This window comes from Pseudorca crassidens, chromosome 3 (genome assembly GCF_039906515.1).
Source record: "Pseudorca crassidens isolate mPseCra1 chromosome 3, mPseCra1.hap1, whole genome shotgun sequence".
NCBI lineage: Eukaryota > Metazoa > Chordata > Mammalia > Artiodactyla > Delphinidae > Pseudorca > Pseudorca crassidens.
Window position 1 is genome coordinate 161,102,112 of NC_090298.1, and position 23,277 is coordinate 161,125,388.

The window sequence follows — 23,277 nt, forward strand, 5'->3', positions numbered from 1 at the left end:
CTGCCAAACCCACAGGTAACTTCTCAGTTCTCATCGCTTTCCGGCGCCCAGCACTTTTTAGCCATCCTTGAGTCTCCTCCGTCTTATATCCTAAACAGACCCTGCGTCCCACCCCATTTCCTGAATGCACCAGCCCCACCTGCTCTCCGTGCTCCTGTACGGACCCGCCCTTTAATCCATCTGTGCACAGCGGCCGGCCTCCAGTGGCTCCAACACGTTCGGCCCTTACGCCGCCTCCTGCCTCGACCCTTGCGTCTTGGACCTGCAGACCCTCTGCTTAATGCCTCCACTTTAGCACAAAACAGTTTCCCCTACTCTGTTGAAATGTTTCCGGAGCACCCGCTACGTGCGGGCAGTCTTCAGGCGGCCTGGAAACAGCGAGCAGAAACACCAGGAAAGGTGCGGCATTTCCTACGTGACCCGACGGGCGGAGCTCGCACCCCGAGGCAGGTGGGCATCGGCCGCTCACAGGCACCGCTGCTTCGTGCGCCCGCACCCAGCATAGGGGCGGGGCGGGGCCGAGGGCGGGGCGCGGCGCGGATTGTGACGCAGACGCGCAGCGTGCTCGGTGCGCAGGCGCCCTCGGCGGCGAATCGGCGGTTTCCGGTTCAACCGCTCTCTTTTTCGTCAACGAGACGACGGAGCAGGTCGGTGATGGCCTGGGTAGGGTTGCGCGGTAGCCTGCGGGGACCGAGGCAGCGGAGGGGGCGGCCTGGAATCCGTCTAGGCGAGCTAGGCCCTGTGGGGCGGCTTAGCAAGGCGCACTGGGCCGGGTTCCGAGCCCGAACTGGGCCATGGGAGGGAAGCCGGCCTTTGGAAGAGGAGCCTGCCCGCTCCGCCGGCCCCAGCTATCTGACGAGGCTTTGGGGCGAGGATGTGTCCTTCGGGGCATATCCGATTTAATGGGGAGGAGTATTAACTGTAACTTTGTCTCGTGGCAGACACTCTGCCAGTCCATTTAAAAATATTAAGCCTTTGAGCTGGGTCTCTGTCTCCTTTTCTAAATCTGTAAGTAGAGTCTGGTAGTAGCAGCCGTTTTCTAGACTTGGAAAGTGAAAAAACGGAAATACCTGTGTAAACAAGTATCAGGCACGTGGTTGGCAGTTGGTACTTATGGATTGGATCAAAGGCAGGAAATGTGGTCTGAGGATTAGGGCGTAACCCAGAAGGAAGCCAAAGTTTTGGGTGTCTGAGCTTGGAATAAGGAGAAGGGACTGTAGGGAGGAAAGCTTGTGTGTTGGGGGGATGCTACTAAGATGGGATTCCCACCCCGGCTGCAGGCAGACTGGGGGCTGGCGGAGGAGAGGAAGGATGGGACCTCCAGACCGTTCTTGGCAAGGTGGTGCCGTAGACCTGAACTTTTCGTTCCATCTTTAAAGACGAAGCTGCCGGCTTGGAGGGTGGAAGGAAACAGGCACTGGGGCGGGCCTGCATTTGAAGTCGATGCCGGCACAGGGCTGTCAGGAACTAAAGCTGGCCAGCCTGTGAGCTCGGGCTGCTCAGACCTTCAGTGCTCACTACTCCATCCGGCCATTCTCCCCCCTGTCTCCCCAGCAGACGCAGAGATGCAGATCTTTGTGAAGACCTTGACGGGCAAGACCATCACTCTAGAGGTCGAGCCCAGTGACACCATTGAGAATGTCAAAGCTAAAATCCAAGACAAGGAGGGTGAGTTGGGTTGGGGCTGGGTGCTCCGCAAAATGGGGGCCCTTCAGCCCTGGGGATCTGCTGTCCCTTGTGGAATGGGTGCTTGGACAGATCTCAGCCATGCCAGTGCTTCCCCTGTGTGATCTTGGGAAGGCAGCTTGTCCTCTCTACCTCATTTTCCCTTTTGACAGTTTGGGGGTGATCCTGGCACAGCCCTGTGGAGGGAGGGGAGATCTGCTGGTAGTATTCTTGCCAGAGCTTTAGTAACTGAAGTGCTCTCTTCTTAGGCATTCCACCTGACCAGCAGCGTCTGATTTTCGCGGGCAAACAGCTGGAGGATGGCCGCACTCTGTCAGACTATAATATCCAGAAAGGTACGAGGGTGGGGTGGCTAGACAGGACCTCAGTGGGGCCTAGGACCCAGGATGGGTAGCTGACAGCCTCTTCAGCACTGGGAGGGGGCTGTAGAGGAGGATTGTTCTTAAGGTGAGGATCAGATAGGGCTAGGGAGTATTGCTTTGTAAGGTACTGTTTCCATCGCTGGAAAGCATCTCAAGATCTCCACCAGGATTTCCAAATGGCGATGGTTTCTCATGTTCTTACTCACTTTTTTTCTTTAATTCTTGTGTTTGTGTTTCTCAATGTGATTACTGTAAAGAAAATCGGCACCACTTTTTGCAGCAAAAGATTTAAATATCTTACCTAGGAAAATAAAAGGTCCTTGCACCACTTAGAATTGCCTTGCCCTTGGGGAAACCCAGATGGACACCACTGTTGATGTATATGTATATTAGTCTCAGACTCCCCGAGGACTGGTGGGAAATGACAAGGTGGAGGTTCTGTGGGCTGGGCTGGGCTGGTGTGTCCATCTACACATAGAACACGCAACGGATTCTGATGTGTCCCTGTCAACACGTGAGAAGCTCTGGTCTGCAGGGCACTGGAGGCTGCCCTGCACCTGTGGGACTGACGTGGTGAGCCTAGGCTCAGTCACTGTCTCTCTCTGCCCTTCGTTTCCTATAGAGTCCACCCTGCACCTGGTGCTTCGTCTGCGAGGTGGCATCATCGAGCCTTCCCTTCGCCAGCTCGCTCAGAAATACAACTGCGACAAGATGATCTGCCGCAAGTATGTACTCTTCAGGTTGGGGGTGTGAGCTGGCCCTGCTGGGGGTCGGGATGTGCCCTCACCACTCGCTCGTGTCCTTGCACAGGTGTTACGCTCGCCTGCACCCCCGTGCTGTCAACTGCCGCAAGAAGAAGTGCGGCCACACCAACAACCTGCGCCCCAAGAAGAAGGTCAAATAAGGCCCCTCCACCGGCTTCTTCTTTGCCCACAGGGTGGCCTCCTGCCTAAGCCCCATGACCCTGGGGCCTCAGTAAAGTTTCCCTTTCGTTGACTGGAGCAGTAACTGGTTGTCCATGTGGTTGGTCTGTCCAGTGGGGAGGTCGCTGAGGTGCGGGCATCTCCCTTAGGGACTTCCTGTCACTCAGTTTTTCATAGCTCTTGGGGGTCCTTTGTCCTGGGTTCCAGTTGTCTTACCTGTAAAGTTGACCATGGTCTCGGCCCTTCATGTCTAAAGTTGTCATAACCACAGCACAGGCAAGTCTCACTCCTGGCTCTCTGCCACATAGCCTAGTGAGCCCAACCATCTGGATTTTGTCATCTGTAATATGGGAATAAAAACCTCAGCCTAGGGACTGGTGGGACCTGGTCAGGCACATTAAGAACCCTCACATCTGGGGCCTGGAGGTGTTTGGGTGTAGGTGGATGGCGGGGTAGGAAGGAACACCCCACCTAGCGTAAAATACCTGTTCTCAATTTTGACTGACCTTTAGGAGCTCCTGAGTCCCACCCAAGACTGATGTCTGTCAGGTGACGGCTTGTAGTGCCCTGACAACGCCATGCTTTTATTTGTCTTGGGGTGATTGGGGCTTCCTGTAGGTGACAACCCAGGCCTAGACAGTGATGCTTGAGAACAGCTGAGACCTGGAGTACCAGCTAAAGGCTCTCACTTCAGGCCTCAGTTGAGTTTCATTTTTGTCAGTTGCCCCCTCCTCCCTAAGGCCAGGCCACCACCATCTTTCTGGTCTACCCTGTGTCCACTCCTGGAGGAGGAGGCTTCCTGAAGCTCAAACTAGGCAGTGTATGTCCAGCTCCCAGGTCTTCTCTGTACTTAATAGGAACCCTCCCACCCCCCACCCCTGACCTCAGCCCTGACCTCAGCCCTGCACTGACTCCCACCTTAGGGCCTTTTGCACAGGCCCCCCTCTTCAAAGCAGTTCACACAGAACCTGTGGGTGCCAGTGACTTGGAATTCTCCAGTGTCCGAACCTGCGTTCAAATCCCACTCTTGTCACAACCTTGTGGCATTAGATGATGGCTATCACTTCTTGGATTCAATTTTCTTTATATTAGTGGGGATGGGATGTGAGGAAGTGAAGTCGGGTTTTGTTTTTGTTTTTTTTCCCTCCACGCGGGCCTCTCAGTGTTGTGGCCTCTCCTGTTGCGGAGCACAGGCTCCGGACGCGCAGGCTCGGCGGCCATGGCTCACGGGCCCAGCCGCTCTGCGGCATGTGGGATCTTCCCGGACCGGGGCACGAACCCGTGTTCCCTGCATCGGCAGGCGGACTCTCAACCACTGCGCCACCAGGGAAGCCCTGAAGTCGGGTTTTGACATAGCTGCATAGAAACAAGCCGAAGGACAGCCTTGCTGTATACAGAACCGTACATTTAAGGTCGAAAACGTTAAGGCAGGCGCCAGTCGGGAACAAGCACAGGGGTGGAGGTGGGTGGAGGGTGTCAGGCCTGAGAAGCCCCCAGTCTTCGCTCCCCATTCTTCCCCCGGGGTCTCCAGGTTAGCTGGTCGCCACAAGCTGGCTCCAGAGGCCTCCGGGCCTGCAGGGGGCGCCAGGCGCAGCGGAGCAACCTGCTCCCGGGTGGGACCAGAGCTGCGTAGTCATGATCATCACTGAGGCCGCGGCAGAGTCCGCTGTCCCCGCGGTGCCCGGTGATGCAGGAGCCACTGGAGCCCCGGAGCGCGAGCAGCTGGTGTGGCCCTGGGTGAGCTCGAGCCCGAGCGGGAACAGGCGCGGGGCGGGCGGTGCAGGCGCGGGGGCGCCGGCTTCATACCCTAGCCGTGCCCCTCGCCCCGTAGAAAGATGCCGCGATACGGGCGCTGGTGCAGCGCATCCACCAGTTGCAGGCTGAGCGCGCGCAGGCCTTCCGCCGGCTGGAGGAGTAAGTGAGGGCATAGGGGAGGGGAGGGGTCAGCCCACAGCCCGCTCCGGGGATGAGCGTGCCTCGGGGGAGGAACTGGGTCCCCACGGGGCCGCGGTGTCAGAGGTGGGGCGGGATTTGCGGGGAGACCAGATCGCTCCCTTCCGCGTGCGCGGGAGTGGGCCCGTTTCGGGTTACCCTGCGGGAGTCAGAACGTCCTCCACACTCTGGGGTTTAGGGGACACTTGGAGGGCTTTCAGGTGGTCGATGCGGGTGCAGGGCCTGAGAGCCGGGGCCGTAGCCTCAGGATCCCCGCCTGCTGCAGAGGCCACCGACAGTACCTGAGCAGCGGCCCGCCCTACGACTTTCCGCGCTACCGGAGCACAGTACACGAGGTGACCCAGGCCTTCGCCGCCGCCTCGCGGGAGGTGCTGGCGGTGGAGGCCGAGCTAGCCGGACCCCGAGCGCAGCCGCTGCTCGCGAGCCACGTGCGCAGGCTGCAGCAGCTGGAGGAGACGCGCCTGGCCACGGTTAGGTCCCGCCCCCTCCATGTATCCCCCCTACTCCTCGGCTTGTCTCTCGGGCCATGGCCCACTGTGCACCCCTTGGGGGAGGGACCAGATTCCGTTCCCTCGAACCCCGCCCCTGGCGCCCCAGCACCCCCTCTTCCTGCCCCACCTCAGTCATCCACTAAGTTCACTGGAGAGTCTCAGGGTTAGCCCCCTAGTCCGCCCCCACTTTTCATCCAGATCTTTAGTCCCAGGACACGCCCACTCTATCCCAGACCCCGACCCTACAATGCTCCTATCCACCCCCCCCCCCCGGCTTGTCCCAATGCCCCAGGACAGGTACTCAACTCCCTGCTGATTGGGGGCCTTGGATTTCCAGGCCAGGTCCCCTTCCGGGTACACCCTCGATCCCAGCCTAGGTTCTGTTCCTCCCGCTAGGGATCCAAGGCCCAGCCTACTCTGCCTCTACAGCCAATCCTGACCAAGATACACTACCATTCCCAGGCCAACTCCACGTGAAGCCACGCCCACATCACACTCTACGCTGGGATTCCCAGGCCACGCTGCTTTAGAGACCCAATCCCAGTCTAGGGATTGTAACTCCCCGGCTGGTCCCTGAGATTCCGCCTACTTCCCAACCCTCACAACCCAACCACCCCACCCCACCCCCGCCCCCGCCCACCTATCCCTGCCTGAGATTGCACCACTGTTCCCCTTCCCCGCCTACATGAGGTCATGCCCATGTTGCGCTCTGCACTGATTCTAGGGCCCGCCCACTCGGCCCCTCTCCTCAGGAGCCCCCCTAAACGTAATCCTAGATTCCTTCTGCGCGAAGTACCGCCCCTTGAGACTCGCGCCTGCTGTGGCCCCACCCTTGCGCTGCCTTTCCCGGTGCTTCAGTGTCTCTTCCTCCCTACTATGTGGGAGGGCAGGGGGTGGCCTCTGCCAGTTGTGACATCCTCCTTGCTGCCTATTCCCCAACTAGGTGGCCCTGCTGCAGCTGATGGGGACGCCAGAGCTGACTGGGCAGGACAACCTGCAGATGCACCAGCTGAAGATGAAGTGAGCACCGCCTCCCAGTGGGCTGACCACGCTAGATTTGCACATGCACCCTTGGGCACCCACCCCCAGCCAGGTGCGCCCCAGGGCTGGCAAGGGCAGATCTGCACACGACCTTTAGGGTGTGCACGCCAGAGTACTCACTTGGTGACTCCTAGATGTACTACACACATTCCCTCAGCACACAGGCTATGCAGTTTCACACCAGACTCGCTGTGCATTCCCAGGACACAGCTGCGCACCTCATACACACGAATCCTGCTCACATGGCTCAACTCCGAGCTTGGACATGGTCGCCCAGGCCCCACCAGGCACACGCCTGCACGTTCCTTCCTTTGGCCCCCCAAGCGCACACGTGTGCACACCCACTAGACATGTGCCACAGTCACCCTGCACACCTTCCTGATGGCACACACCCACCCAAGATGGCCTTTTCTCTTGCCACTCGGGACCCGTGGGACCACCCATCCTCCCAGGCACCTAAATGGTCCTTCTGGCTGCTAGCGCTGCCTGGAGGTTTGGCGGCAGGCAAGAGGGCCCGGGGCTGGCTACAGCCCCTTCGGAGCGGCGCAGCGGCGGCTAATTCGCCCCATCTGGATTTTATTTATAGTTCCCATCCACTCTTGTAGGGTAATTAAAACCATGGAAGCGATCAGTGAGGTTCTCCAGGATCTCAGGTTTGATGCAGAATCTGCCGAGTGATGGTGGCTCCCCAGGGACAAGCCAGAGGAGATGGGAAATGGGGTGTACAGCGCTCTGCCCTGACTGCCAGCTGGCTGGGGTCATGCCCCACCGGACCACTGACCCTCTTCAAGTTCGCCTCACCTCTCATAATAAAGAACCTAAAGAACCTTTCGTCTGCAGCTGCTCCACTGTCTCTCTGTGCTGCGGTGGGATCCCACAAAGCCAGGGATGGCAGGTGCAAGATTCCCCCACTCCATGAGTGTAAAAACTCTGGTGTTTTGAATCACACTCTCCAAGGAGTTTGAAACCAGATATTTCAGATCATGGAGAGAGTTAGATTCTGGGAGGTCAAGATTCCCATCCCAAAAGGTCATCAGGATTCCTCGTCAGCCCCCACCCTAGGCCACTCTAGCCCCAAACTCACCTTCACAGTCAGGGCACCTAAATAGTTTGTTTATTTAAAAAGACTCTTTGGAGTGGTCCTGGGTAGGGAGGAGTAATGACCCTTTTTCACCCCCAGCCCTGGCAGGCGTTCTGGGAAGCTCAGCCCCCCTCACACACATTCCCCGCACTGGGGTGCACCTCACGTGGAGGCCAGAGCTGTTGTGGCCCTCGGAGCTCAGAGTGCTCACCCCAGCTGCTGCCGAGAGGGCTGGGGCACCCTGAGGTGAGGGTACAGAGGTGGCCCCCAGTCTGGGGGTGGCCCCTGGGTCTCCATGCAGCAGGGAAGGCAGCCCCAGCCTCTAGAGCTTATCTGGCAGGACCTGCAGGCAGAGGGGAAGCCAGGCTTAGCAAGGAGCCTGGGAGGGGCCAGGAGCACAGAGCAAATGAGGAGACCCCATTTCAGGTCCTGGTCCCACCACTTTCAGCTGGGTGACCTTGGGTAGGCTATTGCCCCTCTCTAGGCACCGGTTTTCCCCTCTGAAAAGTAATACCTATTCCATGGGGTGTCCTGCAGGTAATGTACTTGGCACGGGGCCGGTATGCAGTAGGCGCTCATATAATGCTACCGGGTGGTTATGTGCATTCATCCCTGAGGATGACATTCCCCTCTGGACATTTTAAAGGGGTCTGGATGCTCTTACTAGACTAAGGGCTACAGGGGCAGGCACACAGGAGGTGTTAACGTAAATGCTGATAAGAGAGATGGAGGAAGGGATTGCACCTCAGTAACTAGGGCTGAGGGTGGAGGTCCCGTGGCCTACGGCCACCAGGAGGGGCCCTTGTCTCCCTGCCTGCCCACCCACCTGGGCCCCCCTTACCTCTCGCCGCGCCCCGTCTGCCCGAGGACAGGATCCCCTCGTCCTGTGCTTGGAAGGAAGGAGGCAGTGTCTGAGGGCTGAGGACCTACCTCCCCAGCCCGTTTACCCCCCTGGCCCCACCCCTCCACCTCTCGCCCGGGCGTCCCTCCTTCCTACCTGGTTGCGGGTCTTATGTGACTTCTGCATCCAGGCTCGCCACTGGTCATAGAGGCGGAAGCTGAGGTTCGAGCAGTACGCGTGCTTCTTGAGCCAGCCCAGAAACTGCTTGAGCTCGCGCCGCACCGGCCCCGAGCTCGGCTCGCCGCCCCGCGGCTCGCACGCCCCGCCGCCCGGGCCCGGGCGCTCTAATGGGGGCGGAGAGGCAGCGTCAGGGCGCGCCCGGCAGAGGGCGCGCGCGGGCAGGAGAGGGATGTTCCCTTAGGGCACCTCCCACCCTGTTTCTACGGGACCCGATCCTCCCCACGGCCCAGCCCTGCACTGCAGCCCAGCTGCGCCCCCAAGGAGATAGGGGGCAGGGGAAGGAAGGGGCTCCTCCTCCACATCCCCTCTAGGAACCCGATTCCCGTGGCCTGAGCCAGGTGTGAGTGGAAGGGGGCGGGGGGAGGAGAGAGAGGCCAGGGCCAAAGGGATGAGAAGCAGACAGAGCAGGGGGCAGAGGAAGGAAGAGACGCTGATGAGAAAGAGCTGGAGAGAGAGAGACAGAGACTGAGCGATGGAGGCAAGGAGAGACAGATAGAGGGAGAGAGAAAGCAATGAGAGACAGCCAAGGAGATGCAGAGGCTCGAGAGATGGAGAGCCAGAGCAGGGAGGGACAGAGACACTGGGGGTGTAGGGACGCAGAAACCAAGAAAGGCAGAAAGATAGAAACAGGGAAAGAGAGTGAGTGACAGAGAGATGAAGGGAGACAGAGAATTCGAGGTGGCTCTGAGGGGGAGGGGCAAGCCCCCAGGACAGGCCTGAGAGTACAGCCTGTTGGATGGGGAGTGGGCCAGGAGGGCCAGGTGGGAGGCCGGCCTGTCGGTCCAGTCGCTGGCCGCAGCCAGCCCTGAGCAGGCTGGCGGATAAGGACATCGGCCTCACGTCATAAATAACGCTGGGGACCCGCTGACAGGCCCTGGCACAGCCCCGGCCCCCACCGCCCCTGCCGGCTTCCCCTGGCCTCCCCAGCCTCCCCAGCGGACACAGCCGCCTGCTGGCTCACGTGCAAGAATCACAGGTGCTGGGCACGAGCAGGGGCCAAGGCCCAGGCCCCTCCCAGCTGTGCTAGTTCCCGCCCACCGCCGAACCTGGAGGGGCCCGGGATGGGGTCTGGGGAACTGGCTGGAGCCCTGCTCTGCCACTCCCTGACTCTGGGATCCTCTCTGGGCCTTGGTTTCCCCATCACCCCAGGAGCATGAGCCAGGACTTCAAGGGAACTGAGTTCAGATCCCTGTGTGACCTTGGGGCCTTGGTGTCCTCATCTCAGAAAAGGGGCTCTCCCTTAGGTGAAACCACTGGGGGAGCAGGGGATGGGAGTCTCAGTAACTATCACTTGCAAACGCTTGGGTGGCACCCACCATGAGAGCACTTTCCATGGGTTATCTCTCATCTAACCCTCACAGTAGCCTGAGGCAGGCATGATTATCATCCCCACTTTCCAGATAGGGAAGCTGAGGCCAGACGTACCAAATAAGATTTCATACCATTTCACAAAGGAGAGAAGGGAGGTCCATGGGCTTAGATACGCCCCCCCCCCCCACCCGCCACGGCCCGACCGCAAAGGAAATCAGACCCAGCCCCTGATCATCCCATCCCGCTACCTTTAACAGAAGGGGAAATCAAAGCCGGTCATAGGGAGAGTTGGCAGCCCATCGTCTTAGAAGCAGGGGTCTCAAACTTACTTGCCCTTAGGGGCTGGGGAAGGGGTACATGTGGGTGAAACAGGCCAGGTGGGGATGGCGCAACTGAAAGAGTAAAGGCCCTGACTTAAGGGGCAGCCTCTGCTGATGGGGGCTGTGGAGTAACTCTGGCTGTGTCCTATTACATTTTCTAGACAATTTTTCTAGGGAATCTAGGATATTTGTGTTCAAACTTATTGTTTTTAAAAGTCTGCCAGTAGGTCAAACTTTTTTTTCCCAAATGACAGGCCAAGAAAATAGATCCAAGGGCCACAATTGGCCCCTGGGGCCAAGAGTTTGAGACCTCTGCTCTCTTGAAGGAAACAAGGAAACAGAGGCCCAGACTGGTTTGGGGCTGGTCCCAGGACCACCCAGCCCTGTTGGGGTGCTCACCACTTCGGGGGGTGGAGGCAGCCGTGGGGTGGCTCCATTCGCTCCAGATCCCTGCCTTCTTGGAGCCATAGATGCCAAAGGGGTTGCAGCGCACTTGCACGAAGTAGACGGTGCCTGGCTTAAGGCCCGCCAGGCGGCAGGAGGTCTGGTTGCTCACGTCGTCCACCACCTGGGCAGAAAGCGCAGGGTCAGAGGTCGTCCGCCACCTGGGCGGCAAGGGCAGGGTCAGAGGCAGGGGCAGCTTGGGGTGGGGAGGGGCGAGAGGAGGAGGGAGGAGCGGAACTGGGGGGTGGGTGCGGGCACCTTCCAATCCACGCTGTCCTCCACTCGGTAGCGGATCTGGTACTTGGCTTGGAAGAGGAAGTCCTTGAGGGCAGGCGGTGAAACCCAGCGCACGCTCAGCTGGTCCTCCAGGCCCCCTACGCGGCTCACGTGCACTTCTGGCGGGGGGTCGGTGGTCACTAGGGGGGCGGGGCGGGGCTTAGGCACCGGGCTCTCTTTGGACCTGGCTGGTCCCTGTCTGGGTCCAAATACCAGGGAACGTGGCTTAGATGGCACCTGCCTCCGTTCTCCCCTCTCCCCCCTTCAGGACGGGTGGATTACATTAGATAATATTCAGGAAACACTCAGCACCTAGAAGCACTCAATTAATGTTAGCTGTTATCACCATTATTATCTGTGACAGGAGAAACATAATCCTATCTTCAGGGAACTATGTAAAAAGCAGACACTGCCTGCATGATGATATTATTATTATTATGCCCAGGAGACCAGGGAGCCCTCGGGCTGCCAGACTCCTGGGAAGCTCCCCCGACCTCCCCACTGACCACCTCCTGCTCTTTCCAACTTCACAAAGGTCCTCAACGTGACGGCTTTGCTCGGTGCAAAGGGACAACTGAGGCTTAGAACATGCCCACTGCAGCTTCAGGACTTAAGGAAGCAAAGTGAGAAGCAGGAGGACGGAGTCACTGCAACACTTCTGAGGAACCTTCTGGGAGCCCTTTGGGCAGCAGGGAGGGCTGACCTCTTCCCCTGAGGCCTTGGTGAGGGGCCGAAAGGGTTAAGGCACAGGCCTGCTTGGGGCTGAGAAACACCCTAATTAGATTAGGCCCAATTCTGCTCGCAGATCATCCATTTCCTGCCTCCCGCCTGCACGCCCCCCCCCCAGCTACAGGCTGCTGCTTCCTGGGGCGCCTCCAGACCTGGGCGCCCCCCTCCCAGCTCCCCGGGGGGCCCCTCTCAGCACACCTGGGCTGTCGAGGGGGAGGCAGCCAGGCCAGGTGTTCTCCACAGAGTAGGGGTATCCTGGCTGCTTCAGGGGGCTGGGGACGGACGGGTGGATGCCTAGCTTCTCCCCAACCCAACCAGCAGTGCAGACCTCAGCTGAGCTGCAGTGTGGCTGGGCTGGTGGGGGCCGAGGGGGACGGGGTGGATCCCAGGTGGGCCAGGCTGGCCTTGCAGGGGGGGTAGGGCTCACCCACATCCAGGATGTCCAGTGTCAGCACATCAGAGCGGGCCGAGCCCAGCCGGTTGGTGGCCTCCACCCAGATCTCATAGGGTGTGAAGAGAGCCAGGTCCTTGGGGATGTGGCAAGAGTGAGGTCCCACCGTGTGGTATTCCTCACATGTGTTGTCCTGCCCATACCACCTGCAGGGGCAGGAGGGGAGGAGGACATGTGAGGGTCCCTTTGGGCCCCCAAACCTCCCCCCAGCAGCCCCGGAGTGCAGAGAGGACACCAGAGCTCCGAGAGGAAAGGCTTGGCCAAGGCCACACAGCCAGGTTGGAACACATGTCACCCGAGGGCCACCACCAACCTCAGCTTGTACTTGAGGGAGTAGTTGGTGTGGAGGAAGGTTTCCCCATGGGCCCCCGGCGTCCAGCGGCATGTCAGGTCCTTCATGTTCTTGGACCAACAGCTGATGTTGAAGGGTTTCTCTGGGGGAACTGGGGAAGGGGGGGTGCAGGGGCTGAGGGTCTGGATGGGCCGTGGACAGGTGGAAGGGGGAGTTGCTGGCTGCCAGCTGGGGCCCCCACCTTGGAGCGGAAGGAGGATGGACAGAGCGGATGTTGGCAGGACCGCCTGCATGGCTCTCTTGAGGATGGTCTTGTGGGGGGGTGGTCTCCAGGTTCTCATTCCCACCCTAGTGGCCTGTACCTCTCAACTTATGCCAGTATACCCATTGTTCAGCCCCAGACCAGAGGACCCATGATTCATGCCCCTCTCCAGAGGGAGATGTTGCCCCCAAGAGCTACCCCTAGGTGTCCTGGGGGCCCACTTACGGCCAACATAGAGGCAGGAGCCGGCAAGGATGCTGCCGTCACGGGCATGGCACACGAGGTTGTCCCCCGACTGCTGCCTGGATCCGTTGAGGTTGGCCAGGGCAAGGGCTAGAGTGGAGGCGTTGAGCATTCGGGACAGCTCAGGGGGCAGGCGGTGCCCGTTGAGGGTCCAGTAGAGGCCCTCGGCGGTGGCCCCTGGTGGGTCCCCGTGCACTGAGCACGTGGCCTGCAGGGAGGAGCCGATGAGGAGCGTGGGGTCCTGGGGACTGATCACAGCCGTGTCTGGGGTCAGAGAGGAGCACCTGTCAGGCCTGGGATGGAGCTGCCCTGAGCATCCCCCACCATCCTAGGTCCTCCAAGACTCACGGTAGTCCTGCAAAGGAGCTTTATATGATTGTCCCCATTTTACAGAGAAGGAAACTGAGGCTCTATTAGGTCAAGTGACAAACCCAAGGTTGGTGGTAAAGCCAAGATTCAGCCTCAGGACTGTCTGATTCCACAACTCAGGTCCTCCCAAAGCACTTCCTCACTGACTTGCTCAGGGCTTTCTGAGTGGTTACAAACCTCACTCAGATCCAAGTACCTCTTGCTTTGCACATACTTCTGACAACCACCACACTCTGCTTTTTTTTTTTCATTTTATTTTTGACAATTAGAAGTAACAGATTGTGTGTTCTTTCTCTTCTACCCCCAGAACCTCACACATGTGTCTCTGTGGGGAGGAAGGCACTTCTAAAAAGGGGTGCCCTGACCCCTACTAGAATCCTGCTCATTTTATGGATGAAAAAAAAAAACAAGGCTCTGAGAGATCGAGTCCTTTGCCTAAGGTCACCAAATAGAAGAAGGGCACACTATTTAAACCTATATTTGTCAGTCTCTGCGCTGCCGCTGGAATGGAAAGTGATCGTGGCAAGCTCTAGGCTCCCCACCCCCATCCAAAGGGACTTGCCATCATCATGCTTTCCCTCGATTCAGTTTTCCTAATCTGCAAAATGGGAACAAGAAAACTCACGGTCCTCAGGGCCATTGGGAAGATCAGATGGGAAGTGACTTCCTAAACTGGGTTGTGTGTGAATTGGGTGCTGGGCACAGGGGCCTCTGGGGTGCCGTGGTTGATGCCTTTCCTCCTGCCTTCCACTGGAGAAGCCTTCTAGTCCAAAGATTAGAACTTAAGAGAGAGCTGTTTTTATCCGAGGGGAAACCAAGGCACAGAAGAGGGGGAGGGGATGCACAGTTCAAGCCCCTGATGCCCCTCTGAGTCTCAGTCTCCCCACCTGGGAAGTAGGCATCATGGTATCAGCCACATGAGATTGTTCGAGAAGAGTGAAAATATTGTCTTAAGGACAACCTTGTGGGATCTTTAAGCCAGGCTGAGCTGGATTCGAATGCCCCCAGGTCACTCTGGAGGTTAACCCAGTTCTTTTACTTCTCTGAGACTTTGGGAAGGGGCCTCTCCCTCCACCCAGAGTAGTAGTGAGGACTCATTCACTCATTCGTTCATTCATTCATTCAAGGAGCACCTACAGTGTGCCAGGACCTGAGGGCACAATGGTGACCAAGATACCCAAAATTCATGCCCTTTTGGGCCTTGAATCCAAGGGAGCAGTAAGAAAAAGAACAAATAAATGTCTAGGAGAACAAGTAAGGGAGAAAATAAAGCACGAATCAGGGGTGGCAGCTAAATGGCCCAAGAGGCCTGTCTGGGGAGGTGGCATTTGAGCTGAGATGTGAATAAAGTGAAAGAAGTAGCCATGAAAATATACAAAAGAGAGTGTCTAGGCAGTGGGAGCGGCAAGTGCAAAGATACTGGGGGGGCAGGGGTGGTAGGAAATGAGGTCTGGGAGGTTAGCAGGGGGCCAGACCTGCAGGGAGGAGTTATTCCAGGGTTCTGAGCAAGGAAGGGATTTATATTTTAAAAGGATCACCGGGCAGCTGTAAGAAGGGACTGCAGGGGGGCAGAGAGGCAGGGGCAGCCCAGCTTCCCTGGCAGCCAAGGACAGGGTGATCCTGGTTTCCCTGGGAGGCCCCTAAATGCCAGCGGCTGCCCTGTGCTGGCTCTCACTGCCCCAAATGGGCGAGATGGGGTGGACACAGTTCCCGGGGCCAGCCCTGACGATTTTCCGGGGCAAACTTGGCTTGAGGGCCATGTCTTGCTGGAGCCTGGGATCGCAGTTGCGTTTGGGGCTTGGCCCAGGGCTCGCCGGAGGTCTCAGCGTCCGTGCGAAGGAGCCGGCTGTGCCGGCCAGAGCCGAGGAGGCGGGGGCGGCTGGGGGGCGGGGGGCCAGGGGGCCGCCCCGGAGGTCCCAGGCAGCCAGCCGCCCGCTAATTCGGAATTCCTTCAGCATGAACTCGGGCGTGCCAGCGTCTCTGCCCCGGCCCACCCACCGCTTCCTGCCTGGGCCCCCCCCCAGCAGGGTGGGAGGCACGGCCAGGCCTGCCCGGACCCCAGGCCCATTCTCAAACTGCCAGGGGTGGGTCACAGCCCTCCTGTCCCCCACTCACCCCCACGGCCAGGCCAGGAAGGGGGCTCTCAGGGGGGTCCTGGCTGGCTGTGGCACTGCCCCTCTGCCACACCAGCCTGGCCTGGGCTGGTGTGGCCTGCCTGCCAGCAGCTGCAGCTGCCCTCCCAGGGCTGGGCGGGGGACAGGGCAAGAGGGCAAGGCCAGGCGGGCCTGGACAGGCCAGTCCCGCACCCCAAGCTCCAGCAGGAAAGGTCACAGGGAGACCTTCTCCTCCTGGGATGTGGGTGCCCATCTCGGCTGGGGCACCTGGGCAATTGGCTTCCCATCCCCTGTTCTCAGTTTCCTCCTCCGTAAAATGGGAGGAAAATACGTTCTACCTGCTGGGGAGATGAATGAGATGAGCTCACCATGTCCAGAGGGCCCAGCACACTGCAGTGCCTAGCAACTGTTGGAATTAGGGCCCCTCCCAGCTCTGGGGTCCCTGGCTGGCTGGTGCACTCCCTCCAGGCCTCCCCAAACAATGGGCCAAGGCATTTGGGACCAGGATGCACACATTCCAGCCCAGGCAAAGCAGCTGGGGACAGCCCACTGAGGTTGGGAGGGCCCTTGGCCTGGTTTGGGGGGCTTCCTAGAAGCCTCCCTTAAGCAGATCCCTGGGCTAGGCTTTTGGACAGCCCCCCTCCCCTGCTCCCTGCCTCCCCGCCTTTCCCGCAGAGCTGGGGCCTTTAAAAGTCTTTTCTCTCCCCCTTCCCAATCTGGAGCCACTGCCGTTATTAAAAAGGAACACCATGTGTTTTAAAAGGGAAAAGTGTGAGATTCTCTGCAAGCAAGGCAGGAGGGTGGCCTCCATCCGGGGTCCCCATGGGGGTCCCCATCTCCTGTCCCGCTGGTACCTGCAGACGCTTTACGACCCACCCGCCTGCTGGTCAGGTGCTAAGACACACCACACCATAAGTAGAAACATATTGCCGAGGTGTGAGAATCTTTAATTTCTTCCCCCTTAAAGGAAAAAACACACGCACAACAATCCTTCCACCACCACCACCTTTGCCTGCTGCTCTGCTGGCTGGGAAACAAAGCCTGCCACTAAAGGTGGCATCACAGGTGCTGCCCACTGCCTGGCAGAGCTATCAGGAAGCCCAGAAGGGCCTGGGACAGCCCCTCATCTGCCCAGGAGCCTTGGGCATGTTAGGCTTTCAGCAAGTACCTCCAGGACACTGGACCCTGCTCTTTCTGAAAGAGCACCGCAGGGAGCCTGCAAACCGCTCTGCGCAATGTAGGCCCACCTGGGGTGCAGTGTTTGCCGACCCGGGTCGACTTGTGTGCCTGGATGGGGTGTGTGGAGTGACTGCGAACATCCAGGGCAGGTTGTGCCTGCGTGCATGCCCTGTGTTGCCTCTCCCTCGGAAAGAGTGTGACCATGAATGTGTGTGTGTCAGGGATGGAATGTGTGTGTGCGCCCCGATGGTGTGCGAATGTGCATCTGGGATGCAGTGTGTGCACATCTGAGGGCGAGGGTGACGGGCCACAAGCCAGTGTGAGTCTTTGTGTGTCTCTGGGTGTGTCCCAGAGTGGGTCTGGATGTGGAGACCGTGTCCTGGCGGGGGTGTGCATTGGGTGGGGGACCGGAGAGTACCGGAGGCCAGGCGCTCCCAGCAGGGCGGGGGTCTCGGCCTGCGGGGGCTGTGGGCTCCCGGTGGCTGCTCCCCCCCACAACGGCTGGGCCTGCGGTGCCCGGACTCGCTGGGTCCCGCTCCCTCTCACTTTCACCCACTCTCTCACAAAGATTTCTCTCGCTGGATTCTCCTAGCCCGGCGCAGCGTGGCCGGGAACAGTTCTGAGCGCCGCCAGTGGAGAGGACTCCATGGACCCCCGCGCGCGGGGTCCCGCAGGGGGAGGGCGGCGGCGCCGGCCCGCGGAGAGGCGCGTCCCCGGGGACCCCGGGCCGCGCGCCAGGCGGCCAGAGCGGCCCCCTCCCGCCCCGCCTTCCTCACGGGGCTCATCCCTCCACCCGGGGGGGCCCCGCTCAGGGCCGGCACCCAGCGCGCCTACCGCGTGCGCCGCCGCCCAAGAGCGGTGACCCGCGGTCCCCGCGTCTCCGAGTCAGCAGACGCTATCGCGTGCGCCCACCGCGTCCTGGAGTGCAGAGGGTCCCAGGCCGCGCGGCCCCTCGACCCCCCTGGGCCGACTCGGGCGTCCTCCAGAGGAGAGCCCAGGTAAAAAGGCCTCGGCAGCGGAAGCCGGACCCTCGGGCCAGGGGACTTCGGCGCCGTGCGCCCCACAGGTGAGGATGCCCCGAGGGCCGCGCAGGGGGCGCCTTCCTTTGTTCCCGGGCCGTCCAGGTGGCGCCCGCGCCCCCTCCCCCCGCGGCTGCCCCCGGGGCGCACGCTCTCGGCCCAGGCGGGAAGAGGGGAGCACGGCGCCGGCTACTCACCGGCTCCTGATCCCGCTTGCGGCGCCCCGAGGACGCAGAGCAGCAGTAGGGGCAGCAGCGGCGGCGGCCGCCGCGCGGATTGGGCGGCGGGGCCCGGGCGGCCGGCGGGCATGGGGCCGGCGCTGCCGGGGGCGCGCGGCGGGCGGCGGCTGCAGCGGCGGCGGCGAGGGACTCGGGGCGCAGGCGGGGCGCGGGCCAAGTAGCCCGCACGTCGCTGAGCGCGGGCGCGGAGGCCAGAGCAAGTCTGAGCAACCGAATTGACAAGGCGCTAATGCGCCGCTGGCCCCGCCCGGCCCCGCCCCCGGCCCGGCCCCCGGGGGGGGGCGAGCGGCGGGCCCCGCACCGGCCTCCCCGCCGCCCGCCAGCCCGCGGGCACCGCGGGCCCCACCCGTCCGGCCTCCGCCCTGCCGCGCACCGCACGCGCCCTTTCCCGCGGCCCCAAACCCCCCACTCTACCCTTACCGACCTGGGACCTCCTTTTCCAACCTCGCGAGCTCCAGGCTGCCTACCCCGAATCTGGGACCTGGAGCCCCCAGTCGGGTTTCCATACCCTCGCCCACTTCCCTGCACCCTGCTCTCAGCCATGTGCCCCTTCGGCGTCCCCTGAGGCCCCCAGCCCTCGCCCGCTCCTTCCCCCCATCCTCTGTCTCGGCCCCCACCCGAACTCTGGCCCCGCCCCCCACTGAGCGGTCCCTGAGCCCCGCCTGCTCCCATCTCCAGCCCCCCTTCCTCCCCAGGGGCCTAAAAGTCGCCCTCCCTCCCGCCCCACGCCATCGGCGCGCGGGTCCCACCGGTTTTGGCCCAGCGCTCCCCCTCCCACTTCATCCCGCCTCTTCTGGTCCTCCAGCGCGCGAAGCCTCGGCCCCAGGCTTTGCTGGAGGGAAGACGGAGAAAAAGCCGCAAGGCACAGCCTCCCTGGACCTAACCCTGGCTCAGCTGTCCCCCTCGAGCGGCACCAAGCTGAGGTTCTTTGGGGGCACCCGGGGGCCTCAGTAGGCAGTTCCCGCGTGGGGAGGCTGGGAGAAATGGGCCCCCGTGGGAAAGGGGACGGGGGCTTGCGCGGGTCCCGTTTGCGGGGCAGGACAGATTCCCAGGAGGAGAGCGGTAAGGAGGCGCCCCCCGACTCGCTGACACCCCCCCCCACCGAAAAATCCGCTCAGCGGCCCGCGGGTGGGGTGCGCCACGCAGTGACTAATCGCTCGGGCGGCCGCCGCCCGCCGACTCCAGGTAACGCCGGCTGCCCCGAGCGACGCATAGTTTGTCTTCTTTTTTTTTGCGTAGGGATCCTTCTCCGTGTTATTATTTTTGGCCACTGCTTGGGTTTCGGGACCCCTCCAGGCCCGGGCGCCTCACCCCCCTCCTCTTAGTCCCCACCCGATTCGGGCGCCCACGATAAAAGGGCTCCTGACCTCCAAGGCCCCGGTGGAGGGGGAGCCTGAAATGAGAGTTCCGGGGCCGCCTTCAGCCGGGCTGTTAGAGTCGCAGCCCTGCCCCCAGCCGCGTGCCCTCAGAGGGGAAGGGCTCTAACTCCCCTTTCCAGGGGTTCCCTTAGAGATCTGGACCCTCCGTCTTGGTCCCTAACGAGCCAAGCGGGTAAAAGTGTCTGAGGAGGGCTCAGGAGTTCCCATCTCGTTTGCTCACGGCTGCCCTCCACCCCTGCTACTTGGGTCCCCAACTCAGACCTCAGACTGTCAGAAAAGAGGATTAAAGGATGGAGTCCAGGGTGCGCCCCTCTAGTCCCCCATCTGGACGCTGGATGGGTTTGTGAAGGAGAGAGTAAAGCCCTGGCATACTGCACTGTCGTTTACTGGGGCACACCAGGCCTCTCTGCCTCAGTTTCCTCTTCAGCGCAGTGGGTGACTCCTAGCCAGCCTAAGGGTTTCTGTGGGAAGTTGCAACGTAGCAGAAGGCTCCACGGTCTAGACACTTAGCATAGTGTCTGGCACCGGGGGCACATTCTTTTGGAGCCTCAGTTTGTCACCTCTGAAAAATGGGGCCATAGTCCCACCTGCCAGGTGGTCCAGAGAGTTAAGTGGAGGTGGCAGTTCTTGGCTGGAATTGTGTTTCCAGGATATATACCACCCCCTCCCCCACAACCTCTGTCCTGCAACGTTTGACTCCCTCCTGGAGGACTTCAGGCTTCTGGAGCAAAATCTTGATTATTTTCCTCCCCAGTCTCTGCTCCTCCCCAGTCATTCCCCAGTCTCGGGAAAAGGCTCCCCCATCCACCCAGATGCTCGGGCCAGAGACCTGGAGGTGCGCGTGACAGCTCTCTCCTTCGCTCATCCCCTACGTCCAATCCATCAGCAAATCCTGTTGGCTGATTCCAAAACACATCCCCATTCTGAGATTCGGACCCCTTTCCTCCACCCCATCCGGCTCCAGGCCCCACCATCTCCGTCTGGGATGCCGCCCAGCCTCCTCCTAGGCTTCCTGGGTAAATCCTCTTGCCCTCGTCTGTACAGCAGGCAGAAGGAGCTTTTTCTTTCTTTCTTTCTTTCTTTTTGCGGTACGCGGGCCTCTCACTGTTGTGGTCTCTCCCGTTGCGGAGCACAGGCTCCAGACGCGCAGGCTTAGCGGCCATGGCTCACGGGCCCAGCGGCTCCGCGGCATGTGGGATCTTCCTGGATTGGGGCATGAACCCGTGTCCCCTGCATCGGCAGGCGGACTCTCAACCACTGCGCCACCAGGGAAGCCCCAGAAGGAGTTTTTACAAGAAGCAAAGCAGGTCTTTTTTGCCCTGCCACCCTCTCCCCCCTCCTTTTCTCCTCTCTTCTCATCCTCTCTCTTCCTCTCCCTCACTCCACTCCAGCTGCTGCACCCGTTTCTCCCAAACACATAGGCTTGTTTATTATCAGGGGGTCTTTGTACATTTGCTTTTCCCCCTGCAGGAATGCAGTTCCCCCAGATCTCCCCCCAGTTAGCACCTTCTCTTCCGTCAGGTCACATGTCAAGTATTCTCGGAGGGGTCCCCCAACCTTCCCAGGCACCCTCCATCCCCTTCTCCTTTTTAAATTATCTTTGTAACACAGTTCTTCGAACATCATCTTTCTCTTGAGATATTTTCTTCAGACTGTGAGCACCCTGAGAGCCATTAGGACCTCATGCTGGGCCCAGTGAGGGCCACAGGAGAAGAGCTCAGTGAACATTTGCAAAATGAAAGGATGGAGAATTCTCAGTGCCTCAGAGTAGCAAGAAAGTTCAGTCCCAGTGAATCATGCTGTCTGGGATCCCAGCCAGGCCCTGGACTTGCTGTGTGACCCAACCTGGTAGCCACCCCTCTCTGATCCTTACCTGTAGAAGGGTATGGGTTGTTCACCCAGCCCCTCCTTGGAGCATACCCTCTGCCCTCTGGGTGACCTTTACCTCAAACCTTTGACTTTGAGGAAAGTGATTTGGCCTCTAGGTGCACCCTTCCCTGCCCTTGGTTCTCCAGGTGGCTTAACCCCTTCCTCATCAGTCCCACCACCTCTTTGTGCAGGAAGGGGAATGAGCGTTGATGGAACTTCTGACAAATATTGACCCAAGTCCTTGAAGGTGGCTGGGAATGTACTGAGGTGGCAGATGGAGGGAGGGCCCCACATGAGGGAGGGGCTCCTCAGTCTTTGCACCTAAGGATTACCTTGGGGGAGAGCCTCCAGCCCAGCTCCCTGCATAATTCCAGGGCACTGAGGGGGCCCCAGGGAGAGGCAGTGGTAACAGCCCCTTCAGGGTCCCATTGGGAGTGAGGAGGGCACAGAGCTGCCTCTCCCATGTTGAGACCCCTCAGTATGGGATTAGCTGCCTTGTGTTCCAGGCCAGTGTGCCCAGGAAGCAGGGACAGTGAGGGGCTCGCCTGGACGTGGGCTTGGGACAGCAGAACCTAGGTTCAGGACATGTGTGCAAGAGAAGGCGGGGCTTTATCATTTCCACCCTGGAGGTTCAGCCTGGGGAGCTGGGTTGCCTGGGTCCCAAGCTTTGTGCAGTCTATACTTAAAAAAAATCCAGCCCCCATAGGCATTGGAGGTGAGATCTCAGGAGTGAAGAGCTGCCTGTGTCTAGGTCAGGGCCAGTGTTTACCGGGCCTCGGAGGCCTGGGTTCCCTGCCTCTCCGCACCCTGGAGAACCTAGGACGTCTGGGTTCCAGGAGGCACCAGCTATGTTGGGGGTGACAGTTGTGTCCCTTCCCCTCCCCCCACCCACTGTCTGCAAGCCGCCGGCGCCAGGGAGCCGTGCCCGCTCCCCAGGCTGTACCCGGCTTGGGGGTGGGGGTCAGCAGGGTCGTGGCGAGGGCGGCAAGGGATAAAGGGCGCTTGTCCGATGCCCGCCCTGACCTCGGCTGCCGCTTCCCGGACTCCCGGCCCGCCTCTGATTCACGCCCAGGCCGGCCGCAGCGCCCTCCCCCCGCCCCCCCCCCCACCGCCTGCCGCCCCGGGGGGTAGGAAGTGGGGGGGGGCGAGGGGCGGTGCCGAGTCAACTTTCCCTCTTAAGCCCCGAAGGAATGTCGGCGGATTTCCTGAAACCCGACCCCGGCCGCCCGCCGGCCCGCCTGCCCCTCACCTGGACCTGCTCCCTCGGGAACGGCAGGAGGGGCGCGGGGGCTCACCTGGGGGGCCGGGGTCAAGTCCTCCTTCCGCTCCCGCCCCAGGCGGCCTCTTGCAGCGGAAAAGGGGGTGAGTGGGAGGCAATCAAACCCTCTCACTCCTCTCCAGCGACCTAGGCCAGCGTCCCAACTCCTCCAGCCTCAGTTTCCCCTTCCGCTTTTAAAAAGGCGCGGGTCTCCTTACTTCCTGTTGTGGTTTAAGAGACGCCTCTTAAGCCCGATTCCCCTGACTCCCCACCTCCTAGTCTTGGCAGGGGTCTGCCCACCTCCCTTGGCTTCCCTCGCTTGTCACCCGGGCCGACCCTCTTTGCCACCCTGATCCTCAATTTCCTCAGCTGTAACTTGGACAACGCTGCCAGTTCTTCCTTATAGGTTGTTACAAGAAAATACTTGGGAAGTGTTTTGTTTGGAATGAATGAAGAACAGTAATTGTGGACGGCTTCAGCGCGCTGGGCTCTGGAATTGACATGTGTGGGCTTGAAACCTGGCTCTGCGGAGGGGTCCTGGGGACTAGGTTTCCCAACCTGTGAAACGGGGAACAGTATTGGTCATAACCAATGGCTGTTTCCCAAGGCGCAGGCCTGGCGCGCGGTGGGTTAGATGCGGGGTTCCCTGGCTCTCGCGCAAACCGCAGGCTGGAGGCCCTAGCCGCAGGGTCGCGGCAGCCTAGCCCGGGAGGGGCGGGACGGGGGAGGGCCGCGCGGGGATCCAGATGTTCAGGGTCCGCCAGGCACAGCCGCGCCTGATTAAGCCATGTGGGGGCTGGTCGAGGCGCGGAGATGAAAGGGCGGCGGCCGGCCGGGGGAGGGGGCTTGCCAGCCATCACCCCCTCAGTCCCCTCCTCCTCGGCCGGAACCTACGGCGCCCTCTG

At 60.5% G+C, this 23,277-nt stretch overlaps 3 protein-coding genes across 11 annotated transcripts; 2 read left to right on the forward strand and 1 right to left on the reverse strand.

The window, feature by feature from the left end:
• Positions 1–513: 513 nt before the first annotated feature.
• Positions 514–3,056, forward strand: UBA52 (ubiquitin A-52 residue ribosomal protein fusion product 1). Of its 2 annotated transcripts, none has more exons than XM_067733298.1 (5): positions 514–647; positions 1,555–1,668; positions 1,935–2,021; positions 2,671–2,773; positions 2,859–3,056. In XM_067733298.1, the coding sequence occupies exons 2-5, from the start codon at positions 1,566–1,568 to the stop codon at positions 2,950–2,952; spliced, it is 387 nt and encodes a 128-aa protein (XP_067589399.1). In that variant the 5' UTR covers positions 514–647; positions 1,555–1,565; the 3' UTR covers positions 2,953–3,056. The 2 variants fall into 2 exon arrangements, with proteins under 2 accessions (XP_067589399.1, XP_067589400.1); XM_067733299.1 differs by having other exon boundaries at positions 524–647; positions 1,558–1,668.
• An 866-nt stretch (positions 3,057–3,922) lies between these two features.
• On the forward strand, positions 3,923–7,287 carry REX1BD (required for excision 1-B domain containing). Of its 7 annotated transcripts, none has more exons than XR_010942400.1 (5): positions 3,923–4,708; positions 4,803–4,885; positions 5,103–5,394; positions 6,359–6,508; positions 7,062–7,287. XR_010942400.1 is itself a non-coding variant. In XM_067733290.1 (5 exons), the coding sequence occupies exons 1-5, from the start codon at positions 4,607–4,609 to the stop codon at positions 7,132–7,134; spliced, it is 615 nt and encodes a 204-aa protein (XP_067589391.1). In that variant the 5' UTR covers positions 4,483–4,606; the 3' UTR covers positions 7,135–7,287. The 7 variants fall into 7 exon arrangements, 6 of the variants coding, with proteins under 6 accessions (XP_067589391.1, XP_067589393.1, XP_067589390.1 ...); XM_067733290.1 differs by having other exon boundaries at positions 4,483–4,696; positions 6,359–6,435; XM_067733292.1 differs by having other exon boundaries at positions 4,492–4,696; positions 5,166–5,394; positions 6,359–6,435.
• A 266-nt stretch (positions 7,288–7,553) lies between these two features.
• On the reverse strand, positions 7,554–18,057 carry CRLF1 (cytokine receptor like factor 1). 2 transcript variants are annotated; one of them, XM_067733284.1, is made up of 9 exons: positions 17,825–18,057; positions 12,929–13,210; positions 12,463–12,592; positions 12,126–12,295; positions 10,952–11,109; positions 10,649–10,817; positions 8,535–8,722; positions 8,379–8,426; positions 7,554–7,880 (listed from the first exon to the last, which is right to left on the reverse strand). In XM_067733284.1, exons 1-9 carry the CDS (start codon positions 17,934–17,936, stop codon positions 7,860–7,862), a joined length of 1,278 nt encoding a protein of 425 aa, XP_067589385.1. In that variant the 5' UTR covers positions 17,937–18,057; the 3' UTR covers positions 7,554–7,859. The 2 variants fall into 2 exon arrangements, with proteins under 2 accessions (XP_067589385.1, XP_067589386.1); XM_067733285.1 differs by having other exon boundaries at positions 8,379–8,421; positions 17,825–18,056.
• Positions 18,058–23,277: the final 5,220 nt, after the last annotated feature.